Here is a 20,053-nt window from a genome sequence, read left to right on the forward strand (position 1 = left end):
AAAAGTAGCCTTGTCATGAACTTACTATTCTGCTCTGAGAAAATCACTAAATTCTTTTGTCCTCCCTAAAATAAAATGGTTGGACCTACCTATATGACTTTAGGCAGATAATTTAACCTTTCTGGGCATTACTCTTCTTGTCTATAAATTGAAGGGGTTGGATAGGATAGCCTCTGAGCTTTCTTCAAATTCTAGCCTTAAGATCCTATGATTAGAGTTTTTAACCTAGGGTACATGAACTTTTTAAATAGTATAATGATTTTAATTATAATTGGTTTCCTTTATAATTGTATATATGTTATTTTTTTAAAAATAATTATTATGAGGAAGGATCCAAAGGCTTCACCAGACTGCCAAAAAGGTCCATAATAACAAAAAGGGCTAAGAATTCCTGGACTAGAGGAACTTTAGAGAAATTATTATTTCTCTCTTGTATTTAATAACTTTTTATTGAATGAGAACTAAAGTTTTTTTCTCTTTTTTTTTCTACTTCCTCATCCAGAAATCAGTGTGGGAAATCTTGGGGAAAACTTCCTCAACCAGACTGAGAGAATAGGTGAATTCCTATTCACTGTGTTTGGCCAAACAGGATTCCTTCTTTGTTATATATATTGATAAGTCTCTTTGATTAAGACTTGGGCATTCCATCCCCAAGATCTCCCACATCTCATTATAATATTTATTTTCTCATTAATTGTTAACCAAATGAAGTTGACTGATGCCTTCAGCAACACCCAATTTTCTTAGGGCATATAAATTGCGAGTCCATCACCATGAAGGTTTTTGGCATTAAAGAATGCCATTGACTACTTTTATTAATAAAATGCTAACATTATTAATAATATGATTAATTACCCAGAAATTATGTCTCTAAAACTCATCACAAACTTAAGGCCCCCTCCAGCCCATGTATCTCCATGTCCCCTCTCCCAAAGGTCCAGGGGGTTAAAGGCCATTCCAAAGCAACTGAATGGAGTACTCACTAGAGAGCTTGGCAGACACGTAGACACGGCAAGAGCTGTTCCACCCCAATATCTCCTACTGAATTATAATCTAGCTGTAAGGCCACAGGTTGCTTGAGATTTTTCAGCACAAAAGCCAAGGCAGCACATTCTGCAGGACCAATGTTGCAATAGGTCACCTTCAGGTGCCCAACCTCCAACTTGCACACAGCTTTCTGAGCCAGGTGCTCATCCTGCATCTCATAGAGGCTCCTGATCAACCAGACAAATTCGGGCATGGCATGCATACTCTTTACCTCACCAGGCACAGCAGGTGGAATAGACTGGAAGTGCCTCCTGAGGCCTTGGGCCAGGCAGCGCTGGACCTGGCTCTGTTTCTGGAGCAAGGGGGTGGAAGCCCCCTGGCATTCTGCTAACAGGCCCCAGTGCTCCTGGGACAGCAGGCCAGCCAGGAAAACAGCAGTGATCTGGATGTTATGGGGCTCAGCTTTCCGCAGGAGAGCTGTGACATTCACCTCCTCTTGCTCAGGGGCCTGGATACAGGACGCAGGAAGCAGCCAAACCAGGGCTCGACTAGGCTTCTGGTGAGGATTGAACAAGCATCTGATTGTGGATGGGGTGACATTAGCATCAAGCAGCAGATAGAATGCTGCAAAGAAGCACTGCAAAGTGATGTGCAGGAATTCCACAGGAGCCAAGCTCTCCTGAGAGATGCTCCTGGATGGCACCAGGAAACCCAAGGAAAGGTCCTCCTCCTCCACCCCAGATGCCCAGAGCTGCTTTGCTGAGAACACATAGCTACAAGTGCCCAGGCCACACAGAGCCAGTCTGCCCAGCCGCAGGATGGTGGGCAGCCGATGCCGCAGGCTGGTAATCCAAGGGTCCCAGTCCCCCTTCTCTGGGGAGGCATGCTGGACAAAATGCTGCAGGATCAGGAGATACATGTCTGTGGTTGTCTTCAAGGAGCCACAGCCATGCAGGAGGAGCTCCTTGTGACACTTGGACACAATCCAGGAGAAGACTGGCACATGGCACAGACCATGCAGGGCCGATGTGGCTTGCACCAGATGGACGATCCGGTCTGCAACCTCAGGATCACTGTGATGCTTCCTCATGAACAGCTCTATCCCTTCCTGGGAGAAGCCCTTCAGGCTAAGTTCCTTCTGGACATACTTCCTGAGAAAGGGGTTGATGGCATGGGGCCGGCTTGTCAGCACCTTCTTTGCATTCTTCATCAGACTGCCCCGGAGAAGGTTGAAGAGCAGGTTCTGGACAGAGGTAGGGTCAGTTGGGGAGCAATGAGTCTCCCTGTCTGTAAACTTAAACTTGAATTCATCAAACCCATCAAAAGTGAGCAAGACCTGGTCAGGATGATCAAGGAGGTACTGGAAGACCTCCTGTGGGTCCTCATCTGGCCAGCAACACTGCTCAAACAGCAGGGTCTGCACAGAGACTGGTTTGTCCACATATTGCAATTGCCGGCAAGAGAATGGGAAGACAAAGAGGAAATCCTGGAAGTGCCGACCTGTAGCCCACAGGCGATGAAGCTGCTGCAGAAGTGTAGTCTTACCACTGCCAGCTTCTCCCACTAACAGCACAGTGTCAGCATCTTCATTGATGCAACCACTGTCATTGAAGATGTCTGGGAGCTCCAGAGTCTCATGGCACTTCTGGCTGGGTGCCCCAACACTGAGGTTCTTTCGAATCTCTAAGAGATTTTCTGTGTAAATGTCTTCTAGGCAAAGATTCTCTGAACCATCATAGGTGCTAAGGAAACAAGCCTGGGCAGACACAGTGGTCTTCAGTTTGGCCATGTACCTCTTACATGCAGTAGCTGGAAGAAAGAGCAACTGATAAAAATAAAATCCTGCACAGGAAGTGATGAATGTTGACTTAGCTAGACCTGCTTTCCCTAGGAAGAACAAGGTTATTTATAAATGGTTAAATGTTAATCTAGGCTTAGAATTATGATCTACCCACAAACTTGAAGAATATATAGGATATTCCTGAACCAAAAGGAAATATAGAACTATAGCTATAGGAAATCTTTTTCTCAGAAAGTTACCTGAATCACTGAATCACATTCTGAATCATTTTGGGGTCAGCAAATGCTTTAGTTCCCACTTCAATCCACGGGACCTAGATATGTGCTTTTTAAATTCTAAAGCACTGACAAAGCATAGATAAAATGTAAGTATAAGGAGGGATTTAGAAAAAAAGGAAAGAAGAGAAGAAAAATATTTATGTGGCAGGGAGTAATAGAGGATGAGCCAGAGACTAGAAGTACAGGGGGAGGCTCAGAGGTCCCTGACTTATCTGACTTTGTGTGATCCATGTTTTGTGCCTGGACATAAAGGGGTGGCCTGGGTTTCTTCATCTTCAGTTCATTTTATCATAAAACACTTTTGAATAAGCAATGTCATAAGAAGGGAGTGTTCAGGAAGCTGTCCTTGGAAAGATTTATTAACTCAGAAGTCTAAATAAATAACTTCCCATGTCTTAACACAGTTCTCTTTCTGGAAATATGAGCTGTTCAAAGTTCTGGCAGGATTGGCAAAACACTCAAAAGAGTTAGTTGACAAAGGCCTCTAAGCATAACCATTCATTCACATATTCATTTGTTCAACATTTATTGCTTACTGAATAGAGAACATTTGGGACAGCTATGTGGCATAGAACAGCTAGGTGGACCCGGAAAGACTCATCTTCCTGAGTTCAAATCTGGTCTCAGACACTTAACCCTGTTTGCCTATGTTTCCTCATCTGTAAAATGAGCAAGAAGAGAAAATGACAAAACCACTCTAGTATTTTTGCCAAGAAAATCCTAAATTGATTCATGAGAGTTGTATATGACTTAAAAAAAACAAACATAGAGAACACTATATTAGTGTTAGTCCCACATCTTAGATGCTGGGGAAGATCCAAAATTTAGATAAACCCCATAAAAAACTTTATGGAACTTTCAGTCTGGTAGGGAATAAACACAACACAAATAATCACGCCATACAATACCTCATGACAAATGTATTATGAAATTGCAAAACAAAGTGCTGTGTGTACTCAAATGAAAGCTTTCATATTTCTTTTGCAACCATTAAATTAGTAGGCTGTCAAAGTGCTATTCTTCTCAACCTAATAGTTACTTGAAGGATTGCTCATGCTATAAAGGCAGTTAGCACAGCAAGCAATTTGAGTCAAAAGGAGGGACTTTACACGTGTTTTCTCTTGTTGCTGAGACAAGTAATTTTAGCAAAGGGCAACACGAAATTTTCAAAGAAAGTAAACTTCTTTTTAATGATCATAGAGTCATAGATCTAGAAGCAAAAGGGAGCTCAGAAGACACCTAGTCTAACCATAACCAAGAAGGGTCAGTGATTTGCCTAAGACATATGTGACAGTCAGAATTTGGTTTGTTTGTTTGGGTTTTTTTTTTTTGCAAGGCAATGGGGTTAAGTGACTTGCTTAGGGTCCCATAGCTAGGTAGTTATTAAGTGTCGGAGGCCAGATTTGAACTCAGGTCCTCCTGAATCCAAGGGCCAGTGCTCTATTCACTGAACCACCTAGCTGCCCCCAACAATCAGAATTTGAACTCAAGTCTTCTGGGTCTAAATTCAATGTTCTTGTCACTGGAATACTTTGTCATAATGTGTATGGAGCACTGTCTTAAGTAATGATGATGATGATGATAGCCAACATTTATCTAAAGCCTGCTATGAACAAGATACTAGGATAAGCACTCTACAATTAAAATCTTATTTATCCTCATAGCAACCCTGGAAAGTAGGTGCTATTATTATTTCTCCATTTTCAGATGAAGAAATTGAAACAAATAGAAGTTAAGTAGAATAAGCATCTGGGGATGGATTTGAATTCAGGTCTTCCTGACTCTAGGTCCAACACTCTATCTACCATACCACCTAGTTACCCCAATGGATCTTCAAGCTCTGAACACTTTCCTGTCCAGTAATTTATTTTTTAAAGGTTAAAGTTGACCTTTTGAGAGATTCAAAAAAACAGCAGTTAGCCTAAGATCCTAAGCTAGAGGCAGCCAGGTGACACAGTATAGAGATGATCCTGGAGTCAGGAAAACTTGAGGTTCAAGTCCAAATGTGGATGCTCACTAACTGTATGACCCTGGACAAGTTACTTAAAGCCTCTAAGCCTCCATTTCCTCTATAATATGGAAATAATAATAACAATTTCCTCCCAGAGTTGTCTTGAGAATAAAATGAGATAACACATATAAAATGCTTTGTAAAACTTCAAGCATGACATAAATGTTAAGTATTATTTTGTACTCCCACCAGTCAGGGAGCAGAGCTGTATACTCTTTGTATAGTACCTCATATCCAACTAAGTAGCTAATCATTTTTTTTTTAGTTTTTTGCAAAGCAATAGGGTTAAGTGATTTGCCAAAGTTCACACAGCTAGGTAATTATTAAGTGTCTGAGACCGGATTTGAACTCAGGTACTCCTGACTCCAGGGTAGGTGCTCTATCCACTGCTCCACCTAGCTGCCCCAACTAACCAATGTTTTCAATGACAATAAGCACTCTCAATGATGTGGCTGAAGAAGCAAGTCTTTGGTCATTTTTTTTTAACTACCAGGAATTCCTTCTCCCAAGAATAACCTGTATTGTGGGGGGGGGGGGACTCTTATATTTCTAGGAAGCTGAGAAAGACATACATACCTTCAGGGAATGGGGCTGGCAGAACAGGCAACTGGTGGACATGTTGGAGGAGAAACCGGGCCACTCCATTTTCTTTTCCTTTTGCAAAATCAAGGAGTCTTCTTGCCTTGAGAATCACAAAAATCCCATTACATATTCACTCAAATTTGCACAAAAACATTCAAGGGAAAGTGGTTGACTATTTTGATTGTACTACCCTTCTCTGCCACAATTAAATACCAAGAAAAAGATGAAGAGTTTTGGAAAGTTAATATTATGACTAATGTTGAGATCATCTGAACTAAGACTGATAGCCTAGTCCCGACCTGTTACAAGCTCAATGAATCAGGTTGGTATTACAAAGCTCCTATTTCCTTTAGCCTGTTTATATCTGAGTAACTTTAGAGGAAAAAAAAAACCTTAAGGGAATCTGCATTTCCTCACTGTAGTTTTTCTTCCTGTAATCCACATGCTGCATCATTCCCTTGCTATTGGTTAGTAGTACTCCTTGTGCATGGAATGTCAACCAAGAACATGGCTGGTTCTAGGAAAATCAAAGACATTTGGACAGATTTAGGAGACAAACCATCTGCATTTACAGCACATTTTGCCTCTCTCTGCTATCAATTCCAACATATTCCAAAGACACTATGCAGACATTGATTCAGAGAGAAAACTAGAGAAGGAAGTTTGCAAAATGGGAGTATTCGCTTTTGAAAATCAAAGCCCCTCTCATTCACTCAAGTCCCTCTATGAATCCTGGCCCCATTAGCCATATTACCCTCAGGCAAGTCACTTAGAGCCTATCTCTGGAATGCACCATCCTCATTTGAAAGATGGAGGTGTTGGAAGAGATGATCTCTATGCTCCTTTCCAACTCTAAATTCTAAGATTCCACAATTCTATCCTATTGTTGTTATTCAGTTATTACTGGTTGTGTCTGACCCTTTGGAACTCCTTTTGGGGTTTTCTTGGCAAAGATACTGGAGTGGTTTGCCATTTTCTTCTCCTGTTTATTTGACAGATGAGGAAACTAAAGCAAATAAGGTTAACTCAGGTTCACACAGCAGTATCTGAGGCTGAATTTGAACTTAGGTCTTCCTGATGCCAAGCCCAGCACTCTATCTGCTGTTCCACTTAGCTGACCCTATCCTACCTCTCATCAAATCAGACAATCTAGAATGTATGAATCTGGATATGTATGACAGCAGAGATCCATTCCTGCCTCTTCTACCCACTCCATAGATTGGGAAACTGAAACTGTGACGTATGCACTAAATTGACCAAAATTATCTACATCACACATAGGCTTTCTCACTTCTGCTTCCTTCCATTCCACCTCTATGCTTGTGCTCATGCTGCTTCTTCTGCCAGAAATTTCTTCCAATTTTCTCTCTACCTAAACAACTCCCATCCTTCAAGGTCCAGCTCAAGTACCAGCCTCCTCTATAATATTTTCAGTAACAACTCAAGCCTACACTGATCACATCCCTCTCTGAATTCCTACAGTTCTTAGATTCTAGACTACAGAAATTCATGTACTGGATAATGTTCTAGTCTAGTGGTTTCATGAGGCTATTAGCACCTTCCAGGCAAAGGATTATGGCACTTGACTCAGTATCCCTACAGTGCTGAAAACATAACAGGTAGTCAACAAATACTCATAGACTTATCAGAACTTAATTAGAATAGAATAAATGTTGTTTTCTGGGTAAACATGCACATACCTAGCCAGTTTTAAAGTGACTGTGGAGACAAATATTTGGTGTAGTTCATAAAGAGCTGGATTCCAAACTACAAAGACATGGGTTCAAGTCCAACCTCAGACATTGACTATGTGACCCAGGGCAAGTCACTTAACTTCTCAGTGCTCTAGGCATGCTTCTAGTACTTTAAGTTGAAAAGGAGATACTTATTTGCCTTAGGAGAGGTAGTTTCCTCACCTGGGAATTTCCTATGTTAATGAAATTACAGATCATACAGTGCTTCTTCTCCTCAGCTATTTATCAATTAGGAAAAAAGGTCAACCAAATCCAGTCCAATACAATGTGATCTAATCTAACAAGGATTTTTTTTTCAAGAACATATTTCTACCACCTCACACCTCTCAGATAGGCCAATATGACCAGGAAGGATAATGATCATTGTTGGAAGGGTTGTGGGGAATCTGGGACACTATTACACTGTTGGTGGAGCTGTGAACTCATCCAACCCTTCTGGAGAGCTATTTGGAACTATGCCCAAAGGGCAACAAAAATGTGCATACCCTTTGACCCAGCAATACCACTACTGGGTCTATACCCTGAAGAGATGAGGAAAAAGGGTAAAAAATATTACTTGTACAAAAATATTTATAGCAGCCTTGTTTGTGGTGGCAAAGGATTGGAAATCAAGTAAATGTCCTTCAATTGGGGAATGGCTTAGCAAACTGTGGTATATGTATGTCATGGAACACTATTGTTCTATTAGAAACCAGGAGGGATGGGAATTCAGGGAAGCCTGAAGGGATTTGCATGAACTGATGCTGAGTGAGATAAGCAGAACCAGAAAAACACTGTATACCCTAACAGCAACATGAGAGTGATGTTCAAACTTGAAGGACTTGCTCATTCCATCAATGCAACAATCGGGAACAATTTGGGGCTGTCTGTAAAGGAAAGTGCCATCTGTATCCAGATAAGGAGCTGTGGAGTTTGAACAAAGTTCAAGGACTATTCCCTTTAATTTAGAAAAAAACAGATATCTTTTTTTCTGATCTTGTTACCTCTTAGACTTCTCTTCTTTAAGGATATGATTTCTCTCTCATCATACCCAATCTGGATCAAGGTACAACATGGAAACAAAGTAAAGACTGACAGATTGCTTTCTGGGGGGGGGGGGAAGTAAGATTGGGGGGAAAATTGTAAAACTCAAATAATATCTTTAATAAAAATTAATTTAAAAAAGAACATATTGCCTGCTAGGCATAATATGTGGCAATAGAGACCCAAAGTCTAAAAGAAAAACCAATTGTAGAATAAAGAGTTGGAATGAACTTCCAAGGCCCCCCTCAAACAAGGAAACTAAGGTGAAGAGGGGAACTAGGATTTGCCTAAGGTCACACAAATAACAAATAATCCACACCCAGATTCTTCCAGTTTCAAATCCAGGACTGTTTTCCTCACCGACCCTGAGACCATGGTCATGCCCAGGAGCTCTGAGGCCATGGAGGCTATTTGTGAACAAGGGACCTGGGCCCAGCAGTGGATGTTAAGAAGTCTGGGTTCTCATACCAAGGCTATCATAAACACACAGACCTCAGTCAAGTCATTTATACTCACCAGGATCTAGTTTCCCCATCTATAAATGGAGATAATACCAGCTTTTACAATTTTATAAAGTTATTAAATAAAAGGACATCAATTTTATAAGATCCAAGATCTAGATCTGGAAGGGATTGAAGAGCTCAGTCAGTTCAACCTGCTCATTTTATACATGGTGAAATGGAGTCTGGGGTATTTTGAATGACTGACTCAAGGTTACACAGGTCTTAAGCATCAGGGGTAGGATTTGAACTCATGTCCTTTGACCAAGAGCCAGAATTCATTCTACTGTGCTTTGTTGTTTTCTGGAGTCATGTCTGACAATTTGGGGTTTCCTTAGCAGAGATGCTGGAATGATTTGCCATTTCCTTCTCCAGCTCATTTTACAGTTGAGGAAACTGAGGCAAACTAAGTTAAATGACTTGTCTGGGTTCACATAGTTAGGAAGTATCTGAGTCCAAACTGAAAAAAAAGTCCAAACTGATCACATATCCTATCTTTCTATGTTCTGCCATTTTGCAATCTACCTTTAGTTAGGAAAATGAGTCTAAAAAAAAAGGCTTTGGGTAAAAGTTGAGCAAGGTATCAAATCAATGAAATGTAAAATGAGGGGATGGGAATAGCAGCTTCTAACATCCCTCCCAGCTTTAAATCTATGGTTCTATGAGTCTGTGATATTCCTCCTATGGCATCATATTAACATTTTTAATAGAGAACTTCATTCAGGTCCTATGACCCTCATTGGTTTGGAGGGATGATTACGTGTACAATATTCTCTGATGATTAAACATCCATCTCATGATGTTTATGTCATCCAAATTCTTACCCGCTGAGATGACGTAAATATGGGCAGTCTGATTTCATCACACTCATACTTGGAAATGAAACCACGTTCGAGTAAGAGGTTTAAAATGTCTTCCACATGGCCATAGATTTTCCTGACAATCACTGGTCTATGTCTCTGCAGGTCTTGGGCTGGACAGGACACATTCTGACTCCACTGTCTTGGTGGTTCTGTTTGCTCATCTGCTCCCTCTGCTATTCGCACTGCAACAAGGAGAAGTTTACAGCTTTGCCCGCCCTTATTCCAGACAATATCCAAGAGGCGTCGAGCCAAAGTGGACAAGGGCTGCCCAGGGAGGCTTACACTCTCATAATCCTCCCAAGTAAGCACTTCCCAAGATAGCAGATAGTCCAAGACACTTTCAAAGTTTTCCAATGACCTTAAGGCCAGTCGCCTCACCAACTGGCTCCTCTGAGTCTGGAAAAATTCTTGCGTGCACATTTCTCATCCTGGGGAAGAAAGAGAAATAAATACTGAGCTTTTCTGAAAAAATCATCCTGAGAACAGTCAAACATCAGCCTAGAGTTCAGGAGATAAAATGCTACTGCATGAAGAACTAGAGAATCATAAAATCACAGAACATTAGAAATGAGGTGCCCTGGTTCAATGTTCTCATTTTACGGATGGGGCAACAGGTCCAAAAAAAAGGGGGAAGTAACTAAGTCAAAAGTCACGCAGTCACTTAATGGAAGTGTAAAAACAATAACTCACACCTCCTGGCTCCCCCCAAATTATCTTGATTTCCTGATTCAGAAGTAAATATTTTACTATCATATTGACAATTTTCCCCTGCAACCAATCTCTCTGGATCATCCTATGATAGATGGGAGGAGATAATTTCTCAACTGTCTGGGTACAGTGGGCCAGGTTACTTGGAAATGTTCCTAGAGTCTCTGGCCTCTGACTCCCCAGCCTGATAAGATACAAGGTGCCTTGGCCTCCTGGAGAAAGTCAATTCCTGGAGATTCTCACAGCCATTTCAATTCAACAAATATTTTGTTAAGCACTTTCTATGTGCTAGCACTATGCATTGTAGATATAGAAAGATAAAAAATGAAAACAGCATTAAACATCAAAGTAGGACCCATCAATTTCAACCTTGTCGATACCTGATGATGGAGCACTAGTATAAGATACTGGTTCTATTTACATATTTTCACCATCTTCTTCCCCTCTTTATTCTCCATCCCTGTCTGTCATAATACAGACACAAACAAACACACACACACACACACACACACACACACACACACACACATACATACACACTCAATAGTGATCACAAATCCTATCTCTCTATGTTCTGCCATTTTGCAATCTACCTTTAGTTAGTTGAGAGAGGCAATATGGAATTGAGGACCAGCCTGACTGTCCTCTCCAAGTCTGGATTAAAGGAAGGTCTGGATTAAAATTCTGTTTCTAACACATACTAACTGTGGGACCATGAGAGTCACTGAAACTTTTAATGTCCTCAGGAAACTCTTAAAGACCAGAACTTTAAGTTCAATTGTCTGTCTGCCTCAGCAGACAATTTCAAACCAGAGGTTCCCAGGAAATCACAGAATCTAGATCAAAAGAAAAGTCAGCTTCAAGAGTTATACCCAACAAAATCAAAAAGCACCTCCATCCTAGTGCCTATTTAATTCTGGAGGGGAGGGAGGGAAGAAAAAGTTATTTTGGAAAAAAGATTAAAGTCTTATTCTCAAACTAGCAAAGGAAATATCACAAAATTATATGAGGTTTATTATTATGTTCAAGAGTTCAAACAAAGAGTTGATATGTTGTCAACTGCAACAATGAAAATATTCTCAGACCAGAGATGAAACAAGAAATAGATCATTGGTTCTGTGAAGACAGGAGATATGTTTTGTTCACTTTTGCAACCCTCACTGAATCAGTAAAGAATGAACTACATGTTTATACAACACATGAACAAATGAATCTCCAATTTCATCATTCAAATCAGGGTAGGGGAAAAACGTCTTGCTTCCTCCTTTGAACAATTAGAAGAAATAGCAATGTTGATTTTGGCTTTCTGCCCTGTGGGGAGGAGCAGTTGAGTTGAAACACTCTGGGTGCTTGAATCTATAAAGGCCAAGGAAAACCAATAGAAGAAAACAAAAATAAAAATAAAACCCCTTAATCTTAGAAGACTAAACCAAATTTTCTATAACCAGAACTAACCATATGGGTAAAGTGAAGCAGAGAAATTTACACCATTTGTCCAGGGAGGATCAGTATGCCCATTCTAGAGATAAATTGAAAACCAGCTACTAGAATTCTCTCTTTCTTTATACAAATCAGGAGAATATCATAAGATTTAAAGTTGGAAGGGACAGATCCCTGAGTCCAATCCTTTTATTTTATAGATAAGGACACTGAGACCCAAAGAGATGAAATACCTTGTCCCAGGTCACACCAATTGTAGCAAGCTGCTAAAGAATATAACCTCTTGTTTCATCTTCTGCTCTGCTTTCTCTAAGGTTCCTTTTTGTTCTGTGGCCTCTGTTGCTCAATCTCCTCAGATACCACTTAGCCCCAGTTTGACAAGAAATCAGCTGGGATGGGACAAGAAGAAGAGATATGCCTGAGGGAGATATACTAGGAGATAGGCCCTCTTGGGAAGCTGACTGGGTTCCCATAATGTAGCCTCCTTAAAGGGGCAAGGTCCAGAAACTGATGGAGAAACAACTCAGTCCCCACCCTAGGGCAAGAGAAAAACAGAAACCTCTTGCATAAAACTTTCCCAGAATAATTCCATACAGTAGGTTTCTATGTTTATACCTTCTTCATTCTAAAAACCCTTCAAGTGCCTCATACTATTCCCATCCCCATCTTACTGCCCCCTCCCTCATATTGTCTTTCCTTGGTAACTTTTCACAAATCTCAGACCTAGGGTCACCCAGGCCAGGGAGCAGAATTGTAACTCCAAAGTCTCTTATATAAATTTGACGATGACTCATACAAAAACACTAAGAGCTCTCTGCCACATTCACTTTCAATCTAACTGCAAAGTGTGGTTCCTCTCTACTGTGCTTATGAGGGGATACACACACACACACACACACACACACACACACACACACACACACACATCCCTAGGCAGTACCAGGAAGGAGACAATATATATATATATATGTATATATATGGAGTTTAAACAGAGTATTCCTAATTCCTCCAGCTGCTTGAACGTCCTTTAAAATCATAATGGAAGGGGTAGCTAGGTGATGCAGTAGATAAAGCACCAGCCCTGGAGTCAGGAGTACCTGGGTTCAAATCCAGTCTCAGACACTTAATAGTTACCTAGCTGTGTGGCCTTGGGCAAGCCACTTAACCCTGTTTGCCTTGCAAAAACCTAAAAAAAAATCATAATGGAAAAAATTTTAATTATAATGGAATATACATCAAAAATACTTACAATGGCACTTTTGTGGATAGCAAAAAAAAATCAAAATTGGGTTGGCTAGGTGGCACAGTAGATAGAGCACTGGCCTTGGAGTCAGGAGTACCTGAGTTCAAATCTGACCTCAGACACTTAATAATTACCTAGCTGTGTGGCCTTGGGCAAGCCACTTAACCCCATTGCCTTGCAAAAACTAAAAATCAAAAAAAAAAAATCAAAATAAAGTAAGTAGATTCCAGAGGTGGAAATTTAGAGAAAAGCTAAACAAATTGTGGTACAGGAATGTGAACACATAGAATTCAAAGAACCTTGGGAGGATTTATATAGACCAATGTAGGGTATACCTTAAGTGCAACCAAGAAAACAACATATATATATATATATATATATATATATATATATATATATATATATATATATGAAAAAAAGACCCTAAACTGTGTGATTATAATGACCAAGAAAGTTGGCCTTGGAGAAGATAAAATATATCTCTTTCCTGTCTTTGCAGAAATGGGAGCCTATGAAGTTATACTTCATATATGGTAATGAGTTGGCTAAGCTTTTTGTTGCTGATGTGGTTTCAAGAAATGATTTACTTAACACACAGAAAGAAAATACATATTGTGAATATATTCAGAAGTACATAGATTTATAATTAAAAAAGATGTTAATAAAAATAGAAAATAAAATAGTATGATCATGGAAGATTAGAATTGTAGGGGAATTAGAGAGTCACAGAATGGAACTTAATCTAGTCAAAAATCCTCATGTGACAGATGGGGAAAGTGATGGGTAGAGACAGAAAGTGACTTATCGCAAGTGACACAGTTGGTTAATAGCAGAAGCAAAAGGATCAAAGAGTCACAGATTTAGAGCTAGAAGAGACTTCAGAATCCAACACCCTCTTTTAAAGATGGGGACCAATGTCTTGGATAAGTCTGACTTATCCAAGGTCATACAGGTAGTTGGTATCATAGAGACAATTTGAACCCAAGTCCTATGATTCCAAAGGCTGTCTTCTTTATACTCTACCATGAGAAGAACTTAGGTTTCCCAGATCCCTACTGCTGCTGTTTCCCAAGATCATAAGATAATAAAAGGCATCTTGGTGATAATCTAATCCAAATCCCTTTTTTAAGAGAAATTGAGTGCCAAAGAAAAGTGACTTGGCCAAGCTCACAAAATCAGCAATAAAATGAGGATTTAAACCCAGGTTTTCCAACTCTTTTTCAATTTTCCTCCTACTGAAGCACATTGCTATCTTTCTATCTCTGTCTCTGTCTCTGTCTCTCTGTCTCTCTCTCTCTCTTTCTCTGTCTCTCTATCTCTGTCTCTTCCTCTCTCTTTCATCTCTTTTTGTTAGTACTTTCTTTCTCCCAGGGAAACTCCCCCTCTTTCTAGCATTCATACCCTAGAGTCCCTTGCAAGCAGAAGGTAGGGTAGATAGGTAGAATAGTAGAAGGTTATTCTAAAGTTAATTATAGCCCCAAAGGAGTGGCATGAAATTTAAAAACTTAACAAAGACCTTGACTTTTGTTCCTTTTATTACCTTATCATCACAGGTCTTCATTTAACTCGGGAAAACAGCCCCAGAAATGAACCAGCACACTTCCAAAGTTGTCACCCCATCCCTAGTCCCCAATTTCCCAAGACAAAAGGAATAAAGTCAGAAAATTCTAGACCATTTTCATCCATGCTTTAAGCTATCCCTTGCCCAGGATCCCAAACACACCAGATATGCAGAAGCAAACAGGTACATATAAGATTAATAGGGGTACAAATATGTGATAAGCACATCAAGAGGCAGAGATATACTGAAAAATACAGAGACAGGAGAGATACTCACCAAAAACCTACAAAACCCATACATGGAAAACCTACACTACAAGAAGACATGGGAATAAGCTTTGTTTCACTTTTCTCAGGATGGGAGGATGGGAAAATCCATTAAGGTCACACCCTCTAGGATGAGCTTCAGTTCTTTAGACCCAGTCACAAGGCAGCCACATGTCCCACATCAGAAGTAGCCAGTCTGGTTCCAAGGGATATAAGCCCTGCCTTCTAGCACTTGGGGAAGTCCCAATGATTCCCTAACATCACTCCTGGAATTTCAGGTCTGAAACAAACATCTAAGAATGAGCTCATCCAGCTTTCCACTTTCCAACAAAGCTAGATCAAACTTATCCAAAATTTGACCTATTCCAGTCCCCAGGGACACTGTCAGGAAGTTCTGAACAGCCCTGGGCTTTGAGTCAGAAAGATCAGAAATCAAACCATGTCTCAGATACTTATAAGTTGTGACTCCTTGGTAACCTTAACATATCTATGCCTCAGTTTCCTCAAGGGGTTGGATTCATTATCATCTTAAATTTCTTCTAGATTTAAATCTAAAATTCTATGATTCTTTCATTGAACTTCAATTTCTTCTGCACTTAAATTTCATTCCTCTGTGATGGAAAAAATACATATAGTCATTTGTATTCATTGAAAAAACTCTTCATAAATTTGAAGACATAGTCCTACTATTCTTCACCTTAATCCACTCACCACCTTGGTCTTCTCTATTTGTCTTTACCTTGTTTTATTAACTTATTTTTCTGTCCCTTTGAATCATAGAAGAATAAACATTCAGAGATAAAGAAACATAATTATTTAATTCAGTTTCAAGTCAGCCCATGAAATTTGGAGGGAAATGCCACAAGGAGTCATTTCTTGGCCACTCCAGAACCCCATTCTGTATATATGAATTTCAATAACATCTAGATGTGCCTAATTTTTTTCCCTATGGTATAGACCCAGTGATTTGCATTTCCGGTTCTCCCAAGTTTGAGTATGCTGCCTTTAGCATGCATGCCACAGGATGTTAAGCCTTAACTAGATTCTCTCATGGACTTTCCTGATGACAAGCTTAACCCTTAACCAGAAACCAAGGAGGAAGAAAGAGAAAAACAGACTGACAATTCAAATTAGATGAAGAAGAAAAAGCATCTGGGGAATAGTCAAAATCCCTAATATCAATTCCAAATAGAACTCAAGTCTGTGGATATTTAATGCATAAAGACTATAGGAAAAATCACTAGAAAGTTAGGCTAACACTTATCTCCACTTTATTCTGAGACCTACTCAGACTAGATATCATCTAGTCTTATTAATAAAATGTCATAGACCAGATGCTATAGAGAACTATTCAAATTAGTTCCCATCTTTTCTCTCTAAGAGATGACCTTCCCTCAAAAGATATCAACCCAGGTTACCCTAGCATCTTGTCACAAGTGAACCAGCAATAATCTTCAATATCCCTCCCACTACCACACTTCTAGTTAGAGTCACCTCTCTGATTTGATGGTCAAAGCAAACCCATTTCAAGAAATGGTTGGGGTTGGGGACAGAGACCAAAGGGCAAATCCTAAACTCCTAGCAATCCAGGGATCTGAAAACTACCCTCACTCCTACAATCCTTTCCCTATGACCCCCAAGACAAACATGCCCAGGTGTCTGCCCTTACTTCATAAATATCATGAACAATCACTTCTCTCTGGACTTCATTTTTCTCCTCCTTAAAATGGCAAGTTTGAATTAGATGATCTCTAAGGACTCTACCACCATTATTTGTTTATTATGCTATTTTATTTTTTCCAATTACATGCAAAGATAGTTTTCAACATTTATTTTTTGTAAGCTTTTGAGTTCCACATTTTTCTACCATTCTCCTTTCCTTCTCCCCTTCCCATGGCAGTGAGTAATCTTATATAGATTGTACATGCACAATCATGTTTAACATATTTCCATATTAGTCATGTCACAAAAAAAGAATTGGAACTAAAGGGAGGAGGAAAAGAATAAGAGAGAAAGAAAATATATTTTTTTTAAAAGTGAGCACAACATACTTTGCTCAGCATTCAGACTCCATTGTTAGATGTATTTGTTTGTTTCTCTGGATGAAGACAGCACTTTCCATCACAAATCTTTTAGGATTGTACTGGATCAAGAAACTGCTGAGAGAAGTTGAGTCCATCAAAGATCACCACACAATGTTGCTATTAATATGTATCTATAGCCATTATTTCTTAAAAGGTCTCATGCCACCTTTCTACAGCTGACCAATCCCTGAAGACTAGGAAAGGAAGGCAGTTATGACCATCTTAGGTTGCATTATTATAAATACGGTATCTAGAACAATCAAACAAGAATTTATTAATCACCTGCTCTTTGCCTGGTACTGTGATAAGTTCTACAATAGAAAAACAAAATTACAAATTTCCTAACATGAAGTCAAGCTTATAAGTGTTTATTAAATGATTACCATGATATAAATATCAGAAATATAAAAAAGGCAAGAACAATCTTTGCTCTCAAGCTACTCATATTCTAATGAAAGAAATGACACAAATCACTATGCATAGGAGTGGCAGAATACTCTGTGCCACACTTTAGAAATATCACTTTGGGAGTGTTGTGAAGAATGGATAGGAAAGGAGGAGAGAAGAGGTGATGGAGACCCTGAACTACAGAGTTTGAAATATGAGAAAGAGGTGTATTCTACAAATGCTAAGGAGGACAAACCACCTCTGAATTTTTGTGCCCTGTTCTGGGAAACACATGCTATGAGAAACAACAAAAAATTTGAACATGTCCCCAACATGATGAAATACATGAAAATTTGCCCTAGGAATAACAGTTGAAGGAACTGGGACTGGCTAGTCTAAAAGTCTAAAGCAGTGAAAAACAGGATCCCTAACTTCAGATAGTTGATGCTGTCATATGGAAGGCTTATTCTTTGTGATTTGAGAGGGGTGTGTTAGAACAGATTTCAGTTCAATATAAAAATGACTTCTCAAATAATGGGAATGAGAGCAGTCCAACTATGGAGAAAAAATGGGCTGCCTTGAAAAAGGAGGATGCTCCTATCTCTAAAAATCTTCCAGCAGAGGCTGCAAAAACCACTTGGCAGAGATACTGCTGAGGTAGTTGCTGCCTGGATGGGGTGTTGGACAAATGACTTCTAAGGTTTTATCCCACAATTCCTATCTGCAGACAATAACCTATGAAGCAAATGATCTCCTGCAATCCCTATCAACCAGAGAAAAGAAACGGTAGAAGAGAAATTTCCAAGAGCCATGGAACTGCAAGAATTTGATAATGAAAATATTCAAAAAGCACCAGAGAGGGAAAGACCTCTCTACACAGAAGATTTATCTACTTGCTAAATCCAGAACAGATTGGAGTTCAAGGGGACCACAGATAAAGCAGGAAAGGGTGAAAGACTAAAAATGGGATCCAAGAATCTTCCTCTAATCAGAAGTGGGATTCAAATAAATTAACAATCGATTGGCCGAACTCAACATAAAATTAGGTATCAGTCTGCCCTATGGGGTGTGAATAGGCTGAATCCCACCACTGCCTCTAATCCTCAAATAGCTTCTGAATATCACTCACCCTCTCCATTGGAGAGGCAGTGCTCCTCTGGAGACCTTCAGCTTGTCCTATGGCACCTACAACTTTCTGCCTGTGGGGAAGAAGTGTTCTCAGGAGAGAGGGTCAGCCGTTCCTTGGGCTAACCTGGTGGGAGTAAGATGAGATAAAACCGAGGGTTCCAATTCCTATAAGGCACAAGGCTAGACCTCGAGTCAGGAAGACAGGAGTTCAAATCCGAGTTCAGACACTTCACTATAGCTGTGTACAACTCTGGATAAGTCACTTAACCCTGTTTGCCTCAGTTTCCTTATATGTAAAAATGGAGCTGGAGAATTAAACGGAAAACTCCCACAGGGGTCAAGAGGACACGATTGAAAAAAAAAGACTAAACAATTCAATTTCCACATTGGAGAACCTCAAGACGATGAGCAAAGGGCTATTCATCTCAGTTAAGATCCTTCCCTATGAAAATCCCCTCACCCAAGAAATGCCTATTTGCTGCTTTTTTGTAAGCACCTTTAGGAGAAGCAATGGTTTCACTATTGGTATTGCATCCGCGAGGCCTGCAAGAGCCAACCAACTCCCAACTCCAGTAGCTGCTCCTGGCATTGCCTGCCCCTTCCACATGCGTTACTGCCCACCGCCTGCTGACTGCCCATTGCTGCCGCGCCAACCTACAGGGTGGCGGGGAGGAGCCCGGGGTCCAGGCTGCCATGACCGCTACGCGCCCCTCCCACCCTGCGCCGCCCAGAGCAATGCAGAAAAGGGAGTGCCGAGCGGGGCTGGAGGAGACCCCCACCCCAAGACCCGGCTCTGCCAGTCCCTCCCGCCCCCACCCCAGCGCGCACGCACCTGCCAGCTCCCCAGATTGACGCGCCTGCTGCTGTCCGCCTCCTGGTGCCGGGGCTCTAGGAACTGACCTCGGGCAGTGGCAGCTCCGCCCCATCCCTGCGCTCCGCCCTCCCTCCTCCCCTGCCCCCTAAGAAGGATGGGGTTCAGACTGGGAACTCCCCACCCCCGCGGCTTCCTGCCTAAAGCACCCCTCTCCATGCCCACGCCTGGCACTAGGACCCAGCCGTTCTCGGAGTGGCCCCCAAGATGGGCTGGGGACCAGGGGCGAGTCTTAGACCCAGATTTTCAGTCTATACAAAACGTGCGTGGGTTCTTGCCCTGGTAAACTCCCATCAGAATGAGATCTGGTACCAAACCTCCCCAGTGATCGCGGCCCACAAACAGGCCGAAGCATTCTGAATTCACTCACTGTGGAGCTGAGAGAAATCATCGGGTGTGGAAAGAATCCAAGAGAGAAAGGCGGCTCTAGGCAGCCCAATAGGAAACATGAGGCGAGTCATTTCAACCAACCTCAACTCGTAGGAACTTAGATGGAAAAGCTGGGACCTCAGAGATCACCTAGTCCAACCCTCTCCTTTTTATAAATGAAGCAACTGAAGCTCGAA

At 40.8% G+C, this 20,053-nt stretch overlaps 1 protein-coding gene across 6 annotated transcripts in view; it reads right to left on the reverse strand.

The window, feature by feature from the left end:
- NOD2 (nucleotide binding oligomerization domain containing 2) overlaps positions 1 to 20,053 on the reverse strand; it is a 45,637-nt gene extending 25,584 nt beyond the window's left edge. For 3 of the 6 annotated variants that reach the window (XM_074211343.1, XM_074211342.1, XM_074211338.1), the window contains exons 1-4: positions 19,449 to 19,520; positions 9,761 to 10,227; positions 5,654 to 5,759; positions 984 to 2,796 (exon numbers count right to left, since the gene is read on the reverse strand). In XM_074211343.1, the coding sequence (XP_074067444.1) occupies positions 984 to 2,796; positions 5,654 to 5,759; positions 9,761 to 10,219 (2,378 nt within the window). In that variant the 5' untranslated portion in view covers positions 10,220 to 10,227; positions 19,449 to 19,520. Of the gene's footprint in view, positions 1 to 983; positions 2,797 to 5,653; positions 5,760 to 9,760; positions 10,228 to 17,068; positions 19,287 to 19,448; positions 19,521 to 19,857 lie in introns of those variants that run through there. The other 3 variants (XM_074211340.1, XM_074211339.1, XM_074211341.1) reach the window with 3 other exon arrangements.

The sequence above is a fragment of the Macrotis lagotis genome, chromosome 1, assembly GCF_037893015.1.
Source record: "Macrotis lagotis isolate mMagLag1 chromosome 1, bilby.v1.9.chrom.fasta, whole genome shotgun sequence".
Lineage (NCBI taxonomy): Eukaryota > Metazoa > Chordata > Mammalia > Peramelemorphia > Peramelidae > Macrotis > Macrotis lagotis.